The sequence below is a fragment of the Theobroma cacao genome, chromosome 4 (genome assembly GCF_053813885.1).
Source record: "Theobroma cacao isolate CCN51 chromosome 4, ASM5381388v1, whole genome shotgun sequence".
In the NCBI taxonomy this organism is placed as follows: Eukaryota; Viridiplantae; Streptophyta; class Magnoliopsida; order Malvales; family Malvaceae; genus Theobroma; species Theobroma cacao.
Window position 1 is genome coordinate 33,908,110 of NC_142642.1, and position 22,599 is coordinate 33,930,708.

The 22,599-nt window shown below is 32.3% G+C and overlaps 2 protein-coding genes across 5 annotated transcripts; both read right to left on the reverse strand.

Moving 5' to 3' along the window:
• Window positions 1-806: 806 nt before the first annotated feature.
• LOC18602504 (Eukaryotic aspartyl protease family protein) lies at window positions 807-10,037 on the reverse strand. Of its 4 annotated transcripts, none has more exons than XM_018119848.2 (10): window positions 9,620-10,037; window positions 9,355-9,484; window positions 8,693-8,940; window positions 7,185-7,412; window positions 5,890-6,043; window positions 5,719-5,792; window positions 5,045-5,132; window positions 4,321-4,396; window positions 2,740-2,811; window positions 807-1,041 (listed from the first exon to the last, which is right to left on the reverse strand). In XM_018119848.2, exons 1-10 carry the CDS (start codon window positions 9,856-9,858, stop codon window positions 893-895), a joined length of 1,458 nt encoding a protein of 485 aa, XP_017975337.1. In that variant the 5' UTR covers window positions 9,859-10,037; the 3' UTR covers window positions 807-892. The 4 variants fall into 4 exon arrangements, with proteins under 4 accessions (XP_017975337.1, XP_007033987.1, XP_088661641.1 ...); XM_007033925.3 differs by having other exon boundaries at window positions 5,881-6,043; window positions 9,620-10,035; XM_088805515.1 differs by lacking the exons at window positions 807-1,041; window positions 2,740-2,811 and adding an exon at window positions 4,853-4,899 and having other exon boundaries at window positions 5,881-6,043.
• A 1,007-nt stretch (window positions 10,038-11,044) lies between these two features.
• LOC18602505 (prolyl 4-hydroxylase 1) lies at window positions 11,045-19,695 on the reverse strand. The gene is made up of 12 exons (XM_007033927.3): window positions 19,439-19,695; window positions 18,910-18,957; window positions 18,722-18,787; window positions 18,512-18,564; window positions 17,525-17,590; window positions 16,458-16,532; window positions 15,489-15,563; window positions 14,280-14,350; window positions 14,135-14,186; window positions 13,933-14,022; window positions 11,721-11,813; window positions 11,045-11,573 (listed from the first exon to the last, which is right to left on the reverse strand). Exons 1-12 carry the CDS (start codon window positions 19,500-19,502, stop codon window positions 11,466-11,468), a joined length of 861 nt encoding a protein of 286 aa, XP_007033989.2. The 5' UTR covers window positions 19,503-19,695; the 3' UTR covers window positions 11,045-11,465.
• Window positions 19,696-22,599: the final 2,904 nt, after the last annotated feature.

The following is a 22,599-nucleotide window of genomic DNA, read 5'->3' on the forward strand; positions in this document are numbered from 1 at the left end:
CTTGAAATTTGGGAACGGTGGGCCTGCATCTGCCGACAGCCTGAAACCACTCCTAGCAATCCCTTTTCTTTTTCTCGGCCAGAAAATTGTACACCTAGGCTGTCCCAACAGAGAACAGAAACTGAAGAATGAACTTTGGATCACCATTCCTCGTTATATATTTACAACTAAGCATCCATTCAAGCTTCACTTGCATTTGCTTGACCTTTCTCCACACCAATGGTGGAATTTTTGTGCAGTTTACCAACAATGCTTAAAGCATGAAACCTTTGTTTCATTTGCAAGTGTGCTCGCCTTTGTGTAGATTTTATTTCCTACTACCATGATCACCCCATATGTGATGTGTCTGTCCTTAACTCTCTGACTGTGTCCCTGAGAGTGTGTGTTTATAAATTGTCCAACAATGGACACTCACCATAAGATGTACTCAGATTTCCTTGTGGTTTATAATTTTCAGCAAAAAAGGACCAAACTACCAGTACATCATAGTGGACTAGTGGTTCGGCCTTAGAATCACTCAAATAAAATGTTGCGGCTTCTACACCTTGCATAAACTCAGAACAAACCATGCCACAAACTTATCAAACTTTCACCACTACCTAAGTTATGCCATAAATCAAAATGTAAATGAACCTGGTAAGTTTTCCTGAATTTCAAAACATTCACTACGGGAAGCAATAGGGAACCATAGTGAATGTCTTACTACAAGGTCTTTATTCCAGTTTGTTGCTGTGCTTGTTAAGAAGATAGATGTACAAGTATTGTTAAGTATTCCATCAGTCATGTTAATCATTCAACAAACTATATCAAGATGAATCTCTTGATTTCGTTTTTATATTTGCTTTCTTTATCTTAATTAACTGTTAGTATATTTTGTATTGTCTATTGAATATCAGTTGTCCAGATAATGTAGTAATGTCACTAACAAAATCAAAATTATTATAAGCTGGGCATTCAAATGGCAAGCAGAAGAAATATAGTGGTAACCTATTAAATGCACTGTTCCAGTCCGTTCATCCAGTACTTGTATGCTTGAAGAACCTGAAATCAATCGTAAAGAGGTCAACAAAATCGAAAACAAAAAACTCTATGTTTCTATTGCAGATCATTTAGTGCTTTCTAGCTAGAATTGATACTTCATTGTTGTACTATCCAAAGTTTTATCATCTTCACTTGAAAGTCAAAAAGAGATATACATCCAAAAATATCTTTTTTTTTTCCTCTTTCCTTTTTGAATGTGTATGGGCAGCTAGTTGGGAGTATGTTCTTGAGTACATAAAACCATATGACATCCTTTACCTTCCAAATAAAAAATGACATCTAGGATTTTTAACGTATTAGAAATTAGTGATAGAAGCAGTCAAGCCAAAGGTTTCATAGGAACATATTATCTATCAATTTCTAGTCAAGGAATAATGCACATCGAATTTTTTCCCCCCACCTCCAATTCCTAGCTCCATCTGTTAATTTATAGCTATTCTTCAGGGAAATACTTAGGCATTTATTGGGTTAGCATACTTGTATACTATAGTTTGAACTCAATAAAAGACCATCATAATATAAACACAATACAGTTTTTATTTACAGAGAAATCTTTCTGCAGAAACCTAAAATAATCAAATGCAATAACATCATCAAGGCCCCCCTAATCTGATAAGATGGTACCAGTCTAGACTAAAATTCCATTATGATCCAATTCTGATTGATAATAGATACCGGGGCTTTGCAATATTTAATTGATCACAATTATGTATATTACATATCCTATAGAAGTTCCAGGGCAGCTCATTAAAGGAATGTTTCCAATAAAATTGTTGGTTCTTGCATATCCTCACTGGTTTTCCAAATTAATCCCCGCATATACATATAATTCAGAAGAATATGTGAGTGATTCATATACAGCATCCCTATCTATTATCAACTGTTCCACCAATAGATATGTTTCCACAAATAATTGAAATTCAATTTCATCTGTATCTTCAATTTTTGGGAACTTATAAAGTTTTCTGTTAAGCCCTGATCCATGAACCCACAAAATCCTTCAACTGTATCTGATTCAACCCAGGTACTGTAGACATTTCCCCATTTTCATCTATGTGCACCAAAAAGCAGGCAATCGAACACAATAATAACATTTATTGTTCTCCTTTTCTCTCTACTTCCTCACTCCTCTCCTTAGTTTCTTGTACTTCTATGTATTCTCTCTTTTTCCACTCTTCCCTACTATGTCTACTCCCATGCTGCATCAAGTTATCCTCTTGCTGGCTAACTGGCATACAAAGATTTCATTATCGATGGAACAGTATTTGTAAGGTTGTAGTCACAGAGAGGTAGGTATTGAAGGTTTTGTGCATAAAACATTGGTGGTGTTGCTGGTCAAATAATATTGTCTACGGTTCTCTCTTTTTTTGCTTTATAGAACTTAATGAAAGCAAGGAAATCCTTTTACACTTCAAAAGAGAGAGAGAGGGAATATTTTGTCTAGTTAACAATATAGATGGAAACTTTAAATATCTTTAGGTACGTGCTTTAAAGAAAGAAAGACAAAGGCCAACCTATCTAAAACATTAAATGATGATAATACTTCAGAATCCAGACGCAATCAAGTGAGAAAAGGAGAGCAGAAACATGTCTTATAAATCAGACACAATGAGTAAAACAATAGCCAAAAAGTGAATACTAAGAGTTATAATGCAAACAAAACTTTTTTGAGGAAAGGGAAAGTAACATGATACTCACAATTGTACTCTGTCCATCCAATGCTCTGATTTTCCAAATCATACAAAACAAGCTTGTTTGAAAGCACTAAATCTGTAGGGAACACAACAGGATTCAGGGGAAATATCAAATTACTTATTTGTACAAATTCGTTACAACTTAAGGTCTAACAAAACAAATATTAAACACTAAATGCTCAAAAACTCCATTTAGTCAGTCACTTGAATTTAAAGACTTAATTCCTTTTTAATCCAATTTATGATAGCATCCTTTTATTCTTCTATATAATCATTTGGGAAATTCTATTCATAGAGAACCAATCATCCAGGGCAACCTAAGATATTTCATGCTAAGATGCAGCAAAAAGGTGTTTCATGAAATATAATGAGAATAAGCAATGAAATTTTTTTATAGTGCAGGTTAAAGGCCACCTAATGCTAGGGGTATATGTTTCTTTAGGGTATGGGTATCATGATGAGTTCCAGATTCACTGGAAATTCCAGAGTTAAACTCTTAGAATGTTATTTTAGGTTTAATATGTTATCAGGTTTTTGTTAAGCATTGTTTTTAGTAAATCTTGATAGCTTTCTATCTTGGATCTCAATACTATGAATGATTAAAAGTATTGAAAGTCTATGCATGTAATGATTTTAAATAGACGGCAAGTTTTGAATATTTTATTATGCTCACTGAGGGTTGAGTGAAGCAACCCTAACCCATGCGTTAAGACTTTGGGGCCTTCAGTTTGAAGCATAACCAAATAGAGGTATAAAGCATACTCAACCCTAACAGCCCTAACAGCTAACAATGAATTACCATTTTCAGGTACTGTTGCATTGCTCACAGACACAAATCAGGTACAAAATTTATTTCCTTTTTAATTTCTTGCAGCCTGTAAAATTCAATTATTTCCATCCTAAATCAACCATCGAACCCTAATATTATGCTCATCCATTTAAAACCTAAACGAAAATTTCTAGCGAGCTCTATGTACTTTCCTTAATTTAACGCAACCAATACTTACTGACTATAGCACTCGAGCATTTGGCTCATTGGTTAGTGCATGATCTTTCTCTCAAAAAAAGTAAGATTCGAATCCCCTTTCCCCCAAATATAAAAAAAAGAAATACTTACTGACTGTAACATTAAGCCAGATGAAGTAATGAACTTCATGTCATGAACTGAAGCAACAAGGACTAAATCTACATAAACTCATTGTAGAGCATGCTTTTAAGCAACTGAGACCTTAGTTTTGTTTTTGGCAAGTTACCAATCAAAACACAAAGCATTATATCAAATTGTCCACCAACATAAAGCAAAACCTACTTTTCAAAATATATTTATATATATAAAGCAAAACCAAATATTATAAGTGAAAAATATTTAAAAAATAAAAAAATCCACAATTTTTTTTACCAATGCAAAATAACTTGATAATTTATAAGTTGGAATATGCTCAACACATCAGAATAAATCATGAGTTATAGTACTGCAAATATTTAAACACAAGAGTGGAAAATTGTATGAAGCTGTATGGCAATTATACTTGGAAGGATAGGTCTTCAATTCAGAATTAACAAAAAGCATAGTCTGAAGCCGTACCTCCCAAGAGGGTCATATTCTTTCGATCCCTGGATTGCATTCCACTGTTTTGCCATCCAACGCACCACAAACCATTCTGCAAATCTTACCCTTGTAAATATCAATTGACGCAAACATGACTTGCTTATAACACTCTAAACAACCTGTAAGATACTGTAGACTCAACTACATGACAAACAATCCTAATACTGTGCAAAATCATGCAAGACTCAGACAAGGCCAATGTTACACAACGGGCCCATAAAGAATAGCAATAACAATGATAATAACAATAATAAAAACAACTTCACCTCCCAAAACTAAAATTAGACCTGGAAGATTAATGGGTGTTCTTTAAGGACTTTGTCAGTCAAGTATTATGTATTGACCAAACAGAACGGAAATACAAATGTTTATTTCATCAGCACATAAAGAGATTGTCACAATTTATTATGAAAATTGTGTGGTCTATGTAGACATTTTTTTTTCAACACAGAGGGGAGGGGGGACAGCTGTTTTTTGCTGTTGGCCTGGGTTTGAACTGAGGACTTACAAAGGGGCATGTCCCTGCACAGCACCAAGGATGGACCTGAATCATCTCTAAAAAAGGCAAACAATTTTCATAGGTGAACTGACAAGCTTACTGTAAAGATATAGGGAACTGTGAACAAGGAAGCTAAATGAATCTTTCAAGCAAAATAAATATTACACCAGATTTTCAATTTGTGTAGTTAAGCATACTTACAAAGGGGAATAGGTACTCATGTGGATAAACCTTCAGGATGACTGAATTTTCAAAATGGAAAGTGATATTTGGAAATCCCTCATCAAGACTGCAATAAAGACATATAAACCAAATAAAATTATTTCTTGACACAATATGAAACAATATCAAAATAAGATGTAGCATATAAAACTAAATATAGCAATCGTTTAGTGAAATAATCAAGCCAAAGAAGCGGAGAACTGTTGTGACAAAAGGAATCAAGCCACACATACCACCATCATCATCAAGAACTATACAGTTAGAATGAAAAATTAAATCAACAGGCATTCTTATAACATAAGACATGTACTAATGGCATACAATTTCTTTGAAGAGAAAATTTTATTAAAAGCACCTTAAAGAAGGTTCAGCTCTAGGACAAAAGAAGCAGCACAAACAAATATTAAGAGAAAAATTATTTTAAACTGAACCACAAAGCAAAATAGAAAGCAAAAAGGAAAAAAAAACTGATAAAAATTATCCCCAGAAAGAGTTATGATGCCAGATAAAATTGCAATAAATAGAGGAATTTAAGATATAAAAAATCAAAAAAATATTCAAATGTAAACATGATCAGCAGTTTCAATGCATGACAAGAAGGGAATTTACATAAGTGCTCAAAAGTCACAATTGATATATCCCATGCTTCATACCTTGCAGAGTACTGAAAACATGTATACTCATCGTGAACAGTTTGAAGCTTCAACGAAGGCTGCTGAGAAAGTATCTAAACAAAGATAAAAAAAAAAAAAACAATAAATTTAGCAAGCTGAAATGAAATTTTCTGGGAGATTAAACAATTTTGTATCACATACCTTACTTACTAATGGCTCGTAAACCATATCTGGGAGATATGCCAAGGTTGTTCCACTGTCTATTATTGTCCCTTTTCGATCTCCTGCCTCAAATATATCTGTCGTAAGATTTAGGAAATCATGACCAACTTGAACTGCTGTCATATTGACATTGTAATGTGGCCTGAAATTTTATATGACAAGATGGAGTTCAATACATGGAATTGCAGATCCATATACTAAAAGTGAGTTAGAAGATAAACTTTAAACATTGAAAATCAAAATCATGAACATAAGTTGGTAAATAACCTATCATAAAGAGGTTAGTCTCTGATGCAGTCAGTAGTAATGTGTTGCTACCAATCATGAGCAAAACATTGGTTTTAAGCCAGAAAGAAATTTCTTGGCATGAAGACAAAGAAAATGTAATGGGTGCACAATTTCCCCAGGCATTTCACAAGAGAATATTTCCAGATTGTGATCACTTCAATTATGTTATGCACAATACCTTTATTTGGTATCTGTTCATCACATCTTGCCAACTTTTCCTTACCCTTTCTCCAATATTTCTCTTCCTAATCTGTCATCACATAACTCTAGAAGGCACTACACATAATCCAGCTACTACAAAATTTTCAAACTTTGCTTAACTTGCAAATCAAATTTTCAAATGACCACTTGGAAAGACATCCCTCTCGAAGCTCCTATTATCATAATGAATCATCATGAATGGATTAGCAAAACAACTATAAGAGTATTCCTTTATTTTTCATTCTCAGTGATTCACCATAATATACCAGTGGAGCTTGCCATAAACTATAACATCAGCTTAATCATGTTCACCCTGTGTAACAATGAAGGGAAGCAAACCACAAAATAACTTCACAACAAATCGAACAAGGCCTAAGAGCCATGATTACATTTACAAATACAGTTTTTTGATCAGTTGTCACTCTCCTCTTTTCCAATGGCTGCTAACCCAACAGATTAACCTAAGTCAAACAACTACCATTGATCATTAGTCATCAAATCATTTCTAGCAAGTTAACCCTTAAGCCTTCAGCTTGTCCTTCAAAGCTGTAAAACTCAAGACACAGATAATGCATGAGACAAAACAGAAATATGATTATCAGCACATGATTCTCATTCAGTCCTTCCAGACAACAATCAAATTTTCCGTGTGATTGTTTGATCCAAATAATGTATTTTATAACACATAATGTTAAAATAAACCAGATTAATAGGAAATAAAATGTGAGAAAGTAATAAGTGGAAACTGTTATACTTAAAAACAAGTAATGATATTCACCAAAGATGTTACATACTGATTTGGTACCAACGGAGTCATGTTGACTTTTGGTTGCACAACGTGCCCAATAGCAAAGATACCACCTCCATTAACTCCATCTAAGCAGTGAGCAAACATCTTTTTCACATTTCCAGATGAAGCAAGCTGGGAAATCATTGATGAATTAGATTTTCCAAAACCAAGTATTCCATCAAGTGCTTCTTCATTAGATGAATCTAGATTCCCTGATTGTGTAGCACCACACCTATGAAAAAAGAATGCTAGAATAACCATATAATACTACCAAAAGAAGCACAAGCAAACAGAAAATCCACACACTTGTTTTGAGCACATATTTTTACATGCTCCTGCATGCACATGTTACATATGCAAAAGCAAACATTCATTAAGCCCATCATGACATAATTCCAAATAACCCTAAAAGCGATATTGATGCAACTTCAAAATGTTCCCACAAACTACAACATATAATGGTCAAAAATAGGATCTTTAATCAGTTCTGTTAAAACTAAACAATACGAGCAATAGAAACCCTAGATAATACCTTCTCATCACAAATATATCATCTCAAATCATATCAACTACTTAAAATTGATCTATATGAAGCACATTTTTCACTAAAAAAACAATGTATCAGATGATGCATCTTAGCAATAAAAATGGTGGCATGTTGTTATATCTAGGAGATGGCAGACATTTTAACTTCTAAGAACTTGTGTCTTTATAAGAAAGGATGTATCATCTCAAAACTTTGTCCCCTTCAGTTTACTTGAGAACCAACTCATAACCACTGTGGCACAAGTACAAAGACTGGACACTATTATTTCCTCCAAGATTTATAATCTCTAAAACACGGTGAAGCCTTGAAAATTCTGATGCTTCTGAGATATCTTGCGTATATCTTCTTGTTTATCGGGGACTGGCTTTGTGTTCACTCATAACTCATCATGGGTCTTATTAAAAAGGAAGGGAAGGGGAAGATAGAAGAAGAGAAGGCCAGGAACAAAAGATATGCTTGCATGTATCAAATGATGAGCTAGACACCAACTTCACAATGACATTCAAAATTACAGCGCAAAGAAAATCTCATTAAACAAACTAACAAGGAAAGTACATGAAGCAATTAAAGAACTTAGGTTGAAATTTCTTAAATACTTTTTCTACTTTTGGAATAAGTTGCAAACAATTCCTACAATCTAGATGACTATCATGTTGTGCCAGTCTACAGAGGAAAACTGAGCACTTCTGAACTTCAAACAGTTAACAGATTAGTTGCAATAACATCAGCAGTACTTACAAATGCAAGTTAGAATATTTAGCAAGAAATTGCCTTAGGCTAAGGCAATAGCAGCTTGTAAATCCTGGTTATATGATGTCAATAGCTGATTATATCTTTTTATGAAAAAAAAAAAAAAACATACTGCATCCTGGACAGTTACAAGTTTAGAATTTAAAAGCTAACACAGTGCCACAAATATCACAAGTATGAATTAAACAAGAGTAACAGCAGGATTGACAACTAACCCAAATATAACACTTCCATTTGCAGAGGAGGTTTCAAGATTGCCAGACACTCGATCATATAACACAATGTCTTTTACAAAATATCCTGCAGTGGAGCTCCCATCTCCATATATCTCAAGATACGGACAGGACATATTAGCTGTACAACCAGCCAACGGACCTCCATTTATGGCATAACAAAACTCTTGATCACATGAAACCAACTTGCCAGTGGCAGAGTCCTTAATATCGTACAAAGTAAGATCTATCTGTATGCCCCCCCAAAAAAATAAATTAATGACTAACTCCTATAGCATTGAAAATAAAATATGCAAGGTTAAATTTGATGAAGGAAACCCAAATTTTTAAGGAACCATTTGGTTGTCATTTTAAGTACCTGCTCTTTGCTTCCTGAAGCAAACTACGAAAAAGAGATTTTGGATGCAAAAGCAAGTAACTTTTTTTGAAGAATTAATTTGGATAACAAGATAATACTATTATTTTACTTTTGCATAGAAAATTTACATTAAAATCCACGTTATGTTTTAATTATCTGTTTAATTTTAATCAATTACAATTTTACCTTTTAGTTAATAAACAACCAAAGGAAAAATAAGCAAATAAGAACAAGTAGTAAAAGTTATGAAAAAAGAGAGAGAGAAAAGGAAAAAGGGAAAACTTACACCAAGAGAGCTTCTTTTGGGGCATTCTTTACATTGAATACAATTAACCCACATTATATCACTTCCTGTATCTACTTGCACATAGTAGTCTTTCGGAGGTGTTCCTATCCCTATTTTAGCATAATAAAGCCTACACACAAAAAATTTAAAACAAAAAAAAAACACATACTTTTGTTTAAAATTGAATTGTAAAAGCTTAGCAAGTTCAAAACTTTCAAAATAATACTAATTAAAACAAAAAGAACAAGAACCATGAAATACTAACCCAACTCCATCAGGCCGACCGGAACCGCCCAAGGGGAGATCGACGCCTGCGAGAATTCGGAGTTGACGGTGGCTGTCGTGCTCTATCAAGTCAGAAAAAGAACGTTGACGGCCGGCGTATTTGTAGTTGACGTTAAGAACGCCCCAACTATAAGCGCTGCTTATCGCTGAGGAAACTAGGAGAAAGGAAATTAGTAGGAGAGAATAATAATAATCATGAGAGGTGATCCCACGAAACATAATTAATACTTTTAGTGGAAAATCTTCTTCTTCTTCTTCTTCTTATTCTCTACTTGTCTCTCGATTTCTTTGTTTTTCTTTATGGGTCCAGTCGTTGGAATTTTCATATTGGAAAAGAAAGACAGAAAGGAAGTGGAATTCGCCTTTTAACAGAAGGAAAAGAAGAAAGTGTCCATTGTCAAGTCTACCAGAGCTGGGACGATTTTGCGTTTGGAGTGGTGGGGCCCGCGCATTCCTTCATTTTCCTCTAGTCAAATTAATTAATTAATTAATTAATCTTTTGTTTTTAAGAGTGATTGATTAATAATAGTGTTCTAGTATTACTCAAATTTCTACGGATTTTATCCCTTTTTCCTTAATAGAATTGGGTGCAAATCTATAATTATTTAGGATTATCCCAACACCTGACGATTGTAAACATTAATTTTAATTGACTTTTTTATTATCCATTAAACGGATAAAATTAAAATTTTTGCATCCTCAATTTCTTTTTTGTGGTTTAAAAAGAACAAAATAATTCTGACTCTGCTCTTAAACAATGATAACGCACTTACCACTTACATCCTTATTTTAAAAAAATAAAAGTTAAATTTAAAAATAAAGATTTTGATAATATTTTATATTTTTATGAAAAAATAAAATATTAAAAGAAGGGTTTTCTAATACATTCAAAAAAATGACAATTTTTGTTAATTTTGATGACATTTGATTTGAGTCATTATGTCAAGGGTCAATCCTAATCCACTATTTACATATAATATTTGGTGGTAACATCATTGGTGATCCTCCATTGTCAAAGGTCATAATGCTCATTCCTAACTCTAGCATATTAATACTAATATGTGAAAGAAAGGATGATGGAAATTCATTCTAGCAAATACTTTCATCTATGGCATAGGTTTGAAGAAATTGGTGAAGGAGGCTTATGAGAAAGAATTGGGAAACCAACCTACTAGATGAAGATTGTTATGAAGATAGCTGCATGGTTTGGTAAATCGTAACTTGACAAAAGGGAAGCTGGTTTTTGCTGAGTTTGTGAGAGACCAAGGAAAACAGTAGGTGCAAATGGAAGAGGTACAAGAATAGTTGCCTCTTGCATGGTTAATGCTCTTACTTCCACAGATACCAATGGCAGAAGGAGTCCAAGAGGAGACAGGTATGGAAATTAAAGGACTAAAAGCAGGCAAGATGGAAATTGATACTTACAACTCATTACAACAAATGTTTGCTACAAAGGGTTCTAAATTCACCATTATGACTATGCAAGGACAATAATGTCCGAAAACAACATACAGAAACTTTGTCCTTGGGTTGGGGATGGGGGTAACCATGAAGGGCATCAAAGTAAACTCCTAAAATAGGTGCAAAAAAATGACTGATGCTACTAAATCAAATTCTTCCTGTCTCAAGCTGTACACTATTCTTATATGGTATTTTGATGGTGCAAGTGCCGAACTCAATGTTGGTATATAGGCAATACTAACTTCCTACTTTTAAGAGTTAAATTATTACTCATTGGCTAAAACATTAGATGTGAATTTCCAGACATAGTGAAAGGCTACCCCCCTATCCATAAATATATCTAAAAGATGGACAAGGACTTAATATCAGAAAGTAGGCTTTTGCCTCATCCATTTTGTTGCTGACCACTTCTCTCCTGACAAAACTTCACATCCTCCATGTATGCTATTTGGATCCGACTGTCCATCTAGCCCCTGAGAGAAGCATAGCAATGCAAACAACAAAGCTAATGAAATCAGAGCAATCTTTTTAAACCAATCTAAATCTGAGGTATCATACAAGATACCTTCTTTTGAGAAAGGAAACAATTTAAATTTATCATGAAGAGCAAGGAAACAAACCATGCTCCAGAAAAGCACTGCATCTCCTTTGACTGGTTTTACAGACAGCCCTTTCACAATCTTCCCACCACAGCTACAATCACCCGTACCAGCCTGAGATTACATCACATGTTTAACAAACCAATGCAATAAAAGGTATAACATCTAATAATTGCCAAAGACAAGGTTGAAAAGAAAAAACATTTGAGAAAATCAAACAAGGGGATGCATGACAAGATAATACTTAAATTGAGTGGCCCGCAGTTATGCAAGGAAAAGTATAAGGCTTTTCATAAATAAAAGGTGCAAGTATCTTGAAGAAAATTCAAAAAGACTTGGAGTAACTAGTGATAAAAAAGACATAAAAAAGTAAATTGTATACTTCGCAATAGAATTAATATCTTAATATTATAAGAAGTTGAGAAATTGAAGACAAGCTGCCAGTACTCTTGAGAATTACAAGAGAAGTGGGCCTAATTGCTTCCTACAGTGCATACACTTCACTTTTCTCCATTAATGATTCACTAGCCAAATCATATTAAAACCTGATAAGATTGTGAAGTAGGCTGTCCACTTGCATGCTAGAATAAAAGATATATGAGCTCACAGCAATCAGGATCACTTAATACTTAAACTACTTTACACTTTATGCTTGATAGTGATAGGTTATTGCCTTGTGTCAAGCATGCCTCAGTGCACAACTTGAACAGTTTTCAAAAAACACAAACACCAACCCACCATGAATGCAAATAACAATTTTCCTGCACTTCATTGTAGCCAAGCCATTCGACCATATGGTCAAAAATATGAAAGAAGAGTATTATATGTCTGATAGAACATATCCAGGGTTACGGTGATTTCACCAAGAAAAATAAGAACTACAGATGAGCAGAAAAAGTATTTGTTAACTGCCATATATGATGGATCTCAAATATTAGCCACATGAGATTGAGTTAACAGTACTTATATTTTGAGTAATTCAATATATTGTGTGAGCAATCCTGCAATTTACAATGAGCATACATCCTCGTACAGAATGATAATACTCATCTAATTTAAAACTTAAACAAATATTCTTGCTGAATAAAATCACATTTAAGAAGTGATGTATGAATGTCAGCCCAAGAAATTGACATCGTCTACCATTCATAATGCGACAAAATTACAAAATTGCTACAGTATGTAGTTGCCAACACCATCACTAGAAGTTTGAAAAAGGACAAATGAAAAAAGCAAATCAAACTAAACCAGCCATTTCAATTGGGTTTAATCAGCCTTTTGCTACAGTTACTTTGGACTCTATATGAAAACTTTTAAAACCCAGGAAAAAAAAAAAAAGAAAAGCAGAAGATGAAGATGAAGATGAAGAAGGGTAATTGAGTTTTCATTTTGAGTTTTGAAAGAATACCAACCACAACTACTTCAAACTTCAGTAATATGATTCAACTTCTTCCCACCTACTCTGTACCAAAAGCAATTCAGCAATATTGCTAACCATTCATTATCCTGGACCCTACTTCCTCATTCTGTTCCTAACAGTTTTCCATAAGAGTAGATTCTTAAAGCTCTTTTCCTGTAGCATTTATTCACCATTGCAATATTACGGATCTTCTCATATAATGGATTTTTAATTGAGAGTACATCAAGACTCGCGCGAAGACAGTGAAAGAAATATTGGATGTTATATAGGATTTGAATCCTGTCTTGTCCATTGGAGTGTTACATCACCATGATTCTCCAACTCCACCACTTTCCTCTAAAACATTAAATTCTGTTGTCTTCTTATTGCCCCAAAATTCTAGTCATATCCACACTTCCAAAAACCACTTTGCCATCATAACTCAGCCAATTAAACCCAATTTCCATCTGTTAAAGCTAATCAGCTGTCTTTGCAACTTTAAACCTTAAAAACCCCAATGTTCAATGCTTACCCTTAACACCCATAAACAGACTTCACAAAACTTCTGTGCCTTACTCTTTCTAGCACAGTATCAAAGAACTACTCAATGAACTTTATTAGTTTGGAAAGCAGCTACCAAATTGCATACGCAAGTTAAGAAAAGTGCCACAAACCAAAGGCATCTTGACAGTTATTCTCAGAATACCCATAAAAAAGATGAATAAGATGAACATCTCTTTATATGCAGTAGAAGCACATCTGCATAATATGATTAACAAAAGTTACGCATCAAATTCAGGGTTTTTTTTCTTTTTTTGATAAAAAGGTAATTACCATAGGGAAATATGTTTCTCCTCCTTCAACATCATCGCTTAGATACATAAGCATTGTTGCTATTCGTTGACCACCACGCTTCAAGTTAAACTGCAAGAGTCGCAAAGAAATGGATCGGAATTCCTCCATATCACAAGAATAGATATAACTTACACAATCAATAGATGCACAATGTCAATTTTGATAAGGGCAGATAACTTACAGTATCAGAAAAGTAATCATGGTGGGGCTTGTAAAACTGATCCTTTTCATACCTGTGCTGCATTATATGTTAGCCTTGATGACACGACATATCAGTTTTCCTGCTTTTGAGCAATATTTTACAGAAATTTAAGACAGACACCCACCTTAAAACTTGGATAAGCTCCCCATTTTCAGCTGGTATTTGAGAAAAGACAGAAATCCGCTTTTCAATTGCCTAAGGTTCCAAGGAAAAAGAAATGGAGGAAACACTCAATTACGCACTTTATTGGGCAATTGAAGAAGATAGATGTAAGCAACAGTTGTAATGCTAGAAACAACATATGTTTCTGGATTCCAAGAATTGCAGCCAGCATATCAAGTGCCAATATTTGCAAAACCATGCTTTTAAGTGTAAACCCTTAGTAAAAATAGATAAACCCATAGAAGACTACTTACTACTTGTCAAAAAAAGAAAAAACGATAAATCTTATAAACATAACACAGAACCGAGTGCAGAGTTCCTTTGGGTCAATGAGAACAAGACCGTTACAAACTATTTTGAAAAGCCTTTGTGAGTGGGCAGTTTTACAAACTATCTCTTTGCCCAGCAAAAGAATATACAGAGCTTAGTAACAGGGAAATTATATAAGCCACCATGAACAATTTGAGTAAGTCGAATAACCAGTGGATCCTCTCTCTATTCATTGCCACTCCAGTGGCAGCAGAGTTTTAGACCTTTTTTAAATTATTGTAATCAGTTCATGGCATGAATCTGTGCATATCATGACCATATCCCAATTACTTAGCAGTCACTTAATTTTGATGCACAAGATTAATATCTGTACTTGATCCACAATCACTTCATGTAAAAATATACAATTCTGCTTTCACCAGACAGGGAATGAATAGCAACTCAGTTTATTTAGTAAACAATGGGTGTAAGGCATCTTCTGCTAAAAGCAATGTGATCATACCAAAACAGCACATCATCTGTTTTCGAATTTCCAATTTCAATACCAAAGGTCAGTGTCTCCTCTAAGGTCTCTCCCTACAGGTGTAGTCATAATGCCATTTTTGACCCTTCACTAAATACACAATTCTGGCAACAATTCCCATCGACATTCCCATCAAACCAGCTATAGTATATATATCTGATTACGTCATTCATATGGCAATTTGGACCAGTGCTTGTGATTTTTTTTTTTTTTTATCTCTGGCTGTTAATAGATGCATTATGCATCAGTAAAATCTAAACCATCTACAATGGGGATTAAAATCATTTTCTATGCTTCCTTATGCAATTGATCAGCTCATAAAAGAATGGACTGATGGCATAGACATTTATGTTGGAGAGAAGTGACTTGAAAACTAACCTTTATCATTGGATACTTTCTGTCTGTTGGACTCAGGAACATACCAGAGCTTGTCCTGACATTACTCTTAATTCCCTGAGAAACAGAAGCCATCATTAGATCAACACTTGCCTTGACAAATACGTTACTGTAAGTAAAAGTAACAGGCCAAAGATAGGAAACACATGTTTTGTGCTGTGATTAAACTTATGACCATAACTGTCATCATTCAGCACAGCATCATTACTGAAAGTATTAAAACTTAACAACACAAGAAGAGGACGAGTCCTTCTAGAGTTAGGCTTGCGGTAATATGTAAGAAGATATTCCATTTTACTATATACACTGTATGTGAAGTAGATGCAGCTAATTAAGGTAAGTCAATTCACCCAATTGCCACCTCTACAAATCATAATAGTTAGGTTCTTCATGCTTAAGTATCCTTTACGGTAAAGTAATAAGAAAGAGGGTCCTTCTTCTTTAGACACCCTTAAAGTAATACAAAAGTCTGATTGGTCAAACAAGCACCTACGTAGTAAATTAACCACTGAAAGTGAGAAAAGTGCAACGATAAAGAAACACAAGCAGCTACCTAATTAAGTTCTCAAGTCAAACCCAATCAATAAATGCGAAATAAGGACTCGTTTGCTTCATTTATAAATTTAAAAGGCTTCATACAGTTATAAAGGTTGATAGGCTATTAATCAAGAAATCTTGAATTCAAAAAAAGACAAGATCTCCAGTCACTAACTTCCAGCAAACTTTAAAAGGTGGATACTTTACGCATCAAATAGACAAAAAAGGTGATACTTTACATGCATATATATGCATAAGTCGATATATCACCTCAACGAATATAAATAACCTAGATACTTAATAGAAGATCTATAAAAAGAAGACATTTTTTTATTAGAAAGCAACTAACATGCAAAAAAATCTGTTACCCCATCAAAATGAAATTCAAGGAATTGAAAAAGTTGTTAGATATACCTTCCCAGTTCTTGCATCCACCACAGTAGAAATTTGAAGTCGAGGGTGGGCAACGGCTCTAAGGTAGTCACATTCCTGCAGAGGTTATAACGCTATAATTTAAAACTCTGTTGTGCTGAATTACTTGGGGATATAGCATTTCCAAACCACTAAACTTAGGGCAAATGAGGTTGTTTTAAAAAATTAGTGCTTAAAATAAAACAATACTTCAGTACCATTAAGCATATGATGGATGCAGTCAGCCATAAGTGGGAGAGCACTGATATTTTAAAAGGAGCTATTTACGTCACTAGAAACAAGGTCAATCTTCTAACCCTACTTCCTTGACGACAAACGGAAAAGACACATACTAGCCTATTCTATCCTAGCAGAGATTGCCTTTGCTTACAAATTTCTTTTCCAGCCTATTAATACTTGTCTACCTAGCATTTAATCATAATGAGTTTATTCTTTTTCTTGCTACATAACTAAATATTAGGCTAGAAAAGTATGATTGAATGCTTATATTATTGGATTGCTAGAAATTGCAAATTTCTGGTAGAAAAGTTATAATCAAGGCTGATCTGGTAGGCTTGCTAGAAATTGAAAATTTTGAGTCTAATTAAGTCTTAATTGGGTTTTCCTTATGTTATTGGATTTTTATTTTTACTTTTTCAGGATAATTCTATGTTTCAAGTTTTAGTGTTTTAAGTCAAGTTTGCAAGTTTCCTAGGTGGAATCTAAGGATTTTTTTAACTACGACTGCTAGTTCTTACTGGATAAGGAATGCTAGGAGTCCATATATCAATGTAATCTTTTTATTGAGAGATAGAATTCTTATTAGAGAATTTTCAGCATTATTGTTCTCATGATTGCACAATGCAATCAACCAACGATGTGTAGCTTGCAAATTTCTTCTTCTGCATTATTCAATTTCCCCCAATTTCTAAAAAATTTAAACCTTAAAGCTGCCAAAAGCCCTAATCACATAGCTGTCCTACATCAGTTAGTCATTATATGAATCAGAATTTACAATGTCATAATTTGTAGTACCACAATTAGTTCTCAGTCATTGATGACATACATACCTCGTTGCTAAGGAAATTATGAAGTACAATAATTCGAGGTGACCAGCTGATTATTTCAGGTTTGACCTACATCATCACAACAAAGGAAAGTCAAACTTTTTCTTTCGTTGAAAATCTGAAAGATGCAAGGAGAATCATCTTCTGGATCAATTTCACGTAAGTATAAAAAAATATAGGGTAAATTATTCATTTCCATCAATGGTTAAATTTATACTCTGTCATGCTTTAATATGCATAGAGAGGCTGTCCACCACCCCCCAACCCCCCTTCCATCCACCCGATTTCCTTCGCTTCAAAGTCTGCTCCCCCCCACCCCTTTCCTCACTTTTCGTCCATCAATCCCTTTACATCAAATCCTGCTCTATTATTTTATTCCATTATAATTTGTGAGGGTAAAAACTCCACTTAAAAGCTTAAAATATTAGGTGAGGCAACAAGAATGAGCTGTCATCATTCTCTATGATTAAGCCATGCAAATCTAAGTATGATTACTACTGCAAATGGCTAGTTACAGTAGAGATGTGCACCAAAAATGTGGTGGGTTGTGCTTAGTCCACACCACCAAGCCCATGGGGCTGGTTTGAGAGGGGGCTTGTTAGAAAATAGAAAAAAACAACATATTCCTCCACTCAAATTGGAAAAAGAAATTTATAAAAAACATGAATCAAGGTTTCAAAAGCATTAATGTAAGCACAATACAAACTTTGGATTAATTTTAAGAGAAACAAAGAAAATAAAAAAGTTTTGCACCTGCTGCAAAGCACAGACTAAGTACTAGTATATTTTAAAACAACACTAGCCAAAGGGCAACACCACCAGTTGTCATGGAAAATTTTCTAATTTTGTTCTTTGTTTCCCTTTTCCACTGCAAATTCAAAACTTTATTAATTTTATAAAAAATTCCGGCTCGTAAATATCACTAGAACTTTAATAATTGAAAAATTAAAAAGAAAAAAAGATGAAGGTAAAAAAAAATAAGAAACATACATATCCAAGACGCAAAATTTCTGCTTCTTTGTCACCATGCCAATGACTCATACCTGAAAATATAAAAAAGTAAAAAGACAAAATACATCAATGAACTTCCAGCAAAATATACAATTTGGCTAAAACTAAAGATTCTTTATCCAAAGTTTGATTATGTTAAATAAATTTCCATTACTTTGTTGTCTGAGAACCAATAAGAATCATACCAACCTCTTGGCAACTTAGGATAGCCATCACTCTGACTTACACGCAATTTTGCAGTTGGAAAGTCACTACCTATTAAACATGTTAAGAGAAATTAAAAAACAAAAAAAAACAAAGAAGGAAAATTGGAATATATATTGAACATGGAGCCTGCAACATTAAAAAGTTCTACTACATATATAATATCATAATACCGTATGAATCTTCTAATCCGCGTATAAAAGCTAGCTGGAACAAAGCACCTGCATTTCCCATAATCATAACACTCAGCAAAACAACTGAAAAATTCAATCCATGCTCCAGGGCTACTATAATTGTCCATGTCAGTAGAAAGACTCTCTCCAAGTATGACATACACGTTGATAATTAGAAGAAAACTTCACATGTTACTCATTCTGAAACAAATATGATTGAATTATTTGAACCCAATTCGCTAAAAATTCAAAACCAGCAAAAGGAAACAAAAACCCAATTCTCATCTTAACTAAATCCATCTATCTATTCAGCTAAATCTCTTTTCATGCTTTTCGATTATATATTTCAAGGAAGAAAAAAGAAAACCCATTATGTTAAAACCATAAAGAAAGTGGGAAAAGCAGACAACATCAATTAAACAGAAAAGAACAAGAGATACCCAACAAGGTGTTTGAGAGTTAAAACTTAAAAGAGTGACACAAGAAAGTCTTTAGAAGAAAGCTTTGGATCGAGTGGAAAAATACTTACCGATAATCATTCCCACAGTGACAAATGTTAACAATCCAAAAACGATCTTCATACCAGGGGCCATAGCCTACGGAAGTTGGTTTCACAGATACTGAGTTTGAACAGTAACAAATGAGTTATTTTTACTTTGCTGGGGGCAAAGCAAAGTAAATCAAAAATCAGAGGAAAAAAAAAAACGAGCAACAATCCGCTTTCAACGCCCCTTGGATTTCGTTGCCTGTTTCTTCTGTTTTGAAATGAAAACTGCTACTACTTTATTTATTTATTTATTTATCTTATTATGGTGTTTTCCATTTCTTTTTTCTTATATTTCTGTTCACTTCTTTTCAAAGTAATTTCATATTTTTAACTTTTAACCAATTATTATAAAAGAAATGTAACAGTTCGTTACAGCCAGCATTTAACTTTTTCTTCAATTGTTCATAGTAATTGACTGTTTCAATTTTTTTTTTTACAGCAACTGTTTCACTTGTTAATTAATTATCAAATAGATGTACGTTTTTTTTTAGATTTAATTTTTAATTTAAAAAATAATTATTAAGTTATAATAAATCGAATCCAAGTATCATTAGTCCGACTTAAATTACAAAAACTTTGAAAGTTTAAATTTAAATTAATAATAATTAATTCTGATTCCATATAAAATTCTAATAATTATATTCATATTAAATGAATATTACAAAAATATTGACTAAGTTATTTTTTTTTCTCTAAATTGACTATTGACTTTTAGTTGTCCATGCGAGGACTTGGTAATGGGTACCTTTGATGTAGATGCAGGGCAAACAAATTTATTTGTCATTAAAATTGTAAAACCATAAAAATAAAACATAAAATAAAAATAGAAAATCATAATGCACAGTTTAGGTAGGTTCACCTACTTTGATTCACAATCTTCATCATAAGTCAATTCGACTTTGAATTTAGGAGTCCAAGCATCATGAAAATTACATTTAAAGCAGAGGCGGAGGAAAGGGGCTAGAAAGCCTTTATTGAGGAGCACCAATCTTAGTGGTCTAGATTTGGTGCTCCATGTGAAATTTAGTTGAATATGAGTCAATCTGGTCACAAAGTGATTAAACGAGAATAAATAAATAAATAAGTATTTTAGATATTTTAATTTAAATATTAACATTTTTTAATTATTTGAGGTGAAATGTATATTTTATAAAATAGTAAATTTATGTGTAATTATAATTAAAAATTAGAAGTGATAGAGTATTTGACTTTAATAAGTATTTGTTTTCACATTTAGTTTGTTATAGCAAATTTGTTATAACTAAGTAGTAACGTTATTGCTTTTTATTAAAAAAAGAAAGCTGTGACATTATTTGTCGATATACTTCCAGTAACAAAAACTTTTTTACAAAAATTAGCAACAAAAAATTTGTAATAAATAATAAAAAATTGTAACAAAAATAATAAAAAGTTGTATTAAGGAATAAAAAAAATGTTACACATAATCAAAATTTGTAACGAGAAGCAATTAAAAGTTGCATGGTATGACAAAAATTTGTATCAATTTTGTTTGATATTTCATACTTTTATCTGTATATTTTTAATTTATTATATTAAATAATAACGAAAATTATAACAAATAACAATTTGTCTTAATAAGAAAGTTTTGTGGCTTTTTTGTTTTACGTTACATATTTTTATTAATCTATTACTTAATATATTATATAAAAGAGTAAAGAAAACATTGTGATAAATTATCATATACACCAAATATGAAATATTAATTTATTTAGGTATAGTATTCAAAAAATCTTTAAATTATTTAAGAAATTTTGAATAAATTCTTATTATTTTATAATATTTAATAAAGTTCTGATCATTTTATTTTGAATTAAATAAACTCTTATAATTAATGGTTGATTAATTATTTTAATTAAAATATTTATTATCATTTTATATATATGTGTCGATACGACGTTAATATAAATGGTGAAAAAAACGATATAGCTATGTCACATGTCACATGAATATACCATATCATTATTTATTATGACATGTTAACATGTTACGTTAGCATCACATGACAATGACATACAATGATAAGTAATTTTTTGATTAAGTCAATAATTAATCATAATATTTATTTGACTATAAATAAAAATATAAAACTTATTTGATTTAAAATAAAAATATAAAAACCTAATTTAGTGTAATCAAAGTAAAAGGAATTATTTGAATTTTTCTGAATAGTTTAAGAGTTGTTTAAATATTATGCCATCTATTAACCAAATTATATGTTTATGAAGCAAATTTGTTTAAAATTTTCACAGCATAATTTTTATTGGTCAAAATACTCACTAAGTTTTTGTACACGTACATTTTGTTCAATTTAGTAAATGTACTCAAAATCAAAATAATTTAGTTCATTGATTTTCGAAATTACTTTTTAGTCTCTCTCACTAACAGCATCCAATTGTGCCTATTAAAAGGATGAAATCAGCGATGGCATATTTTGATAATGTGGCATCCACATGATGATGTGGCATGTCATGTGACACCAACTTGATGACATGGTAGTACCATGTGGCTCTATATATGATGACATGGCATTAATATGCTGATGTGTTAGTGCCATGTGACGGATAAAAAAATTAAATTTTTTTTTTGTGCCACATCATAGAGACTAAATTGAATAAAAATTTATAATACAGAGATTAAATTGAACAAAATTGAGATGAAGAGTCACTAAATTGAAAAAAATATTTAAAAAATATAAATATTTAAGTAGATGATAGATATACTTATTAATAAGTCAACTATTTAAGTGCAAAAGATTTATAATATTAAAAATATATATAAATATTTTTATACTTGATTAAATGATTCTAAACAATGTACATTAATTTATTTGTTCAGCAAAAATTATGTTTGAATTATCTTTCTATAAAAAAATTTTGAAAAAAATTCATACCTAAAATCAAATTTATATGAATAACTTGCATTATGTTGAAATAAAATAATATAAAAAAACTAAATAAAATTTTTTCTATTTATAATAGTATAAAAATTTAAAATTTATTTGACTTAATTTTTAACTTGAGCTGAATTCAAATAAACAAAATAGGTTGATTTAGTTGCAATTTTTACAATTTACAAATATCAATTCTTTTGAAATTATTTAACCTTTACTCAATTTACCTTTT

Bases quoted from the DNA above. Each gene is read 5' to 3' on its own strand.
- LOC18602505 (XM_007033927.3), bottom strand. From the start codon at position 19,502: ATGGCCCCTGGTATGAAGATCGTTTTTGGATTGTTAACATTTGTCACT. The intron at 15,564-16,457 runs GTATATCTAACA...TCTGTTTCTCAG, and splicing joins TGGATGCAAGAACTGGGAAG to GGAATTAAGAGTAATGTCAG. The intron at 14,187-14,279 runs GTGGGTGTCTGT...AATGCAGCACAG, and splicing joins GAGCTTATCCAAGTTTTAAG to GTATGAAAAGGATCAGTTTT.
- LOC18602504 (XM_007033925.3), bottom strand. From the start codon at position 9,858: ATGTTTCGTGGGATCACCTCTCATGATTATTATTATTCTCTCCTACTA. The intron at 9,485-9,619 runs GTTAGTATTTCA...TTTTGTGTGTAG, and splicing joins GGTCGGCCTGATGGAGTTGG to GCTTTATTATGCTAAAATAG. The intron at 5,133-5,718 runs GTATGAAGCATG...TCTTTATTGCAG, and splicing joins TGTTTTCAGTACTCTGCAAG to TCTTGATGAGGGATTTCCAA.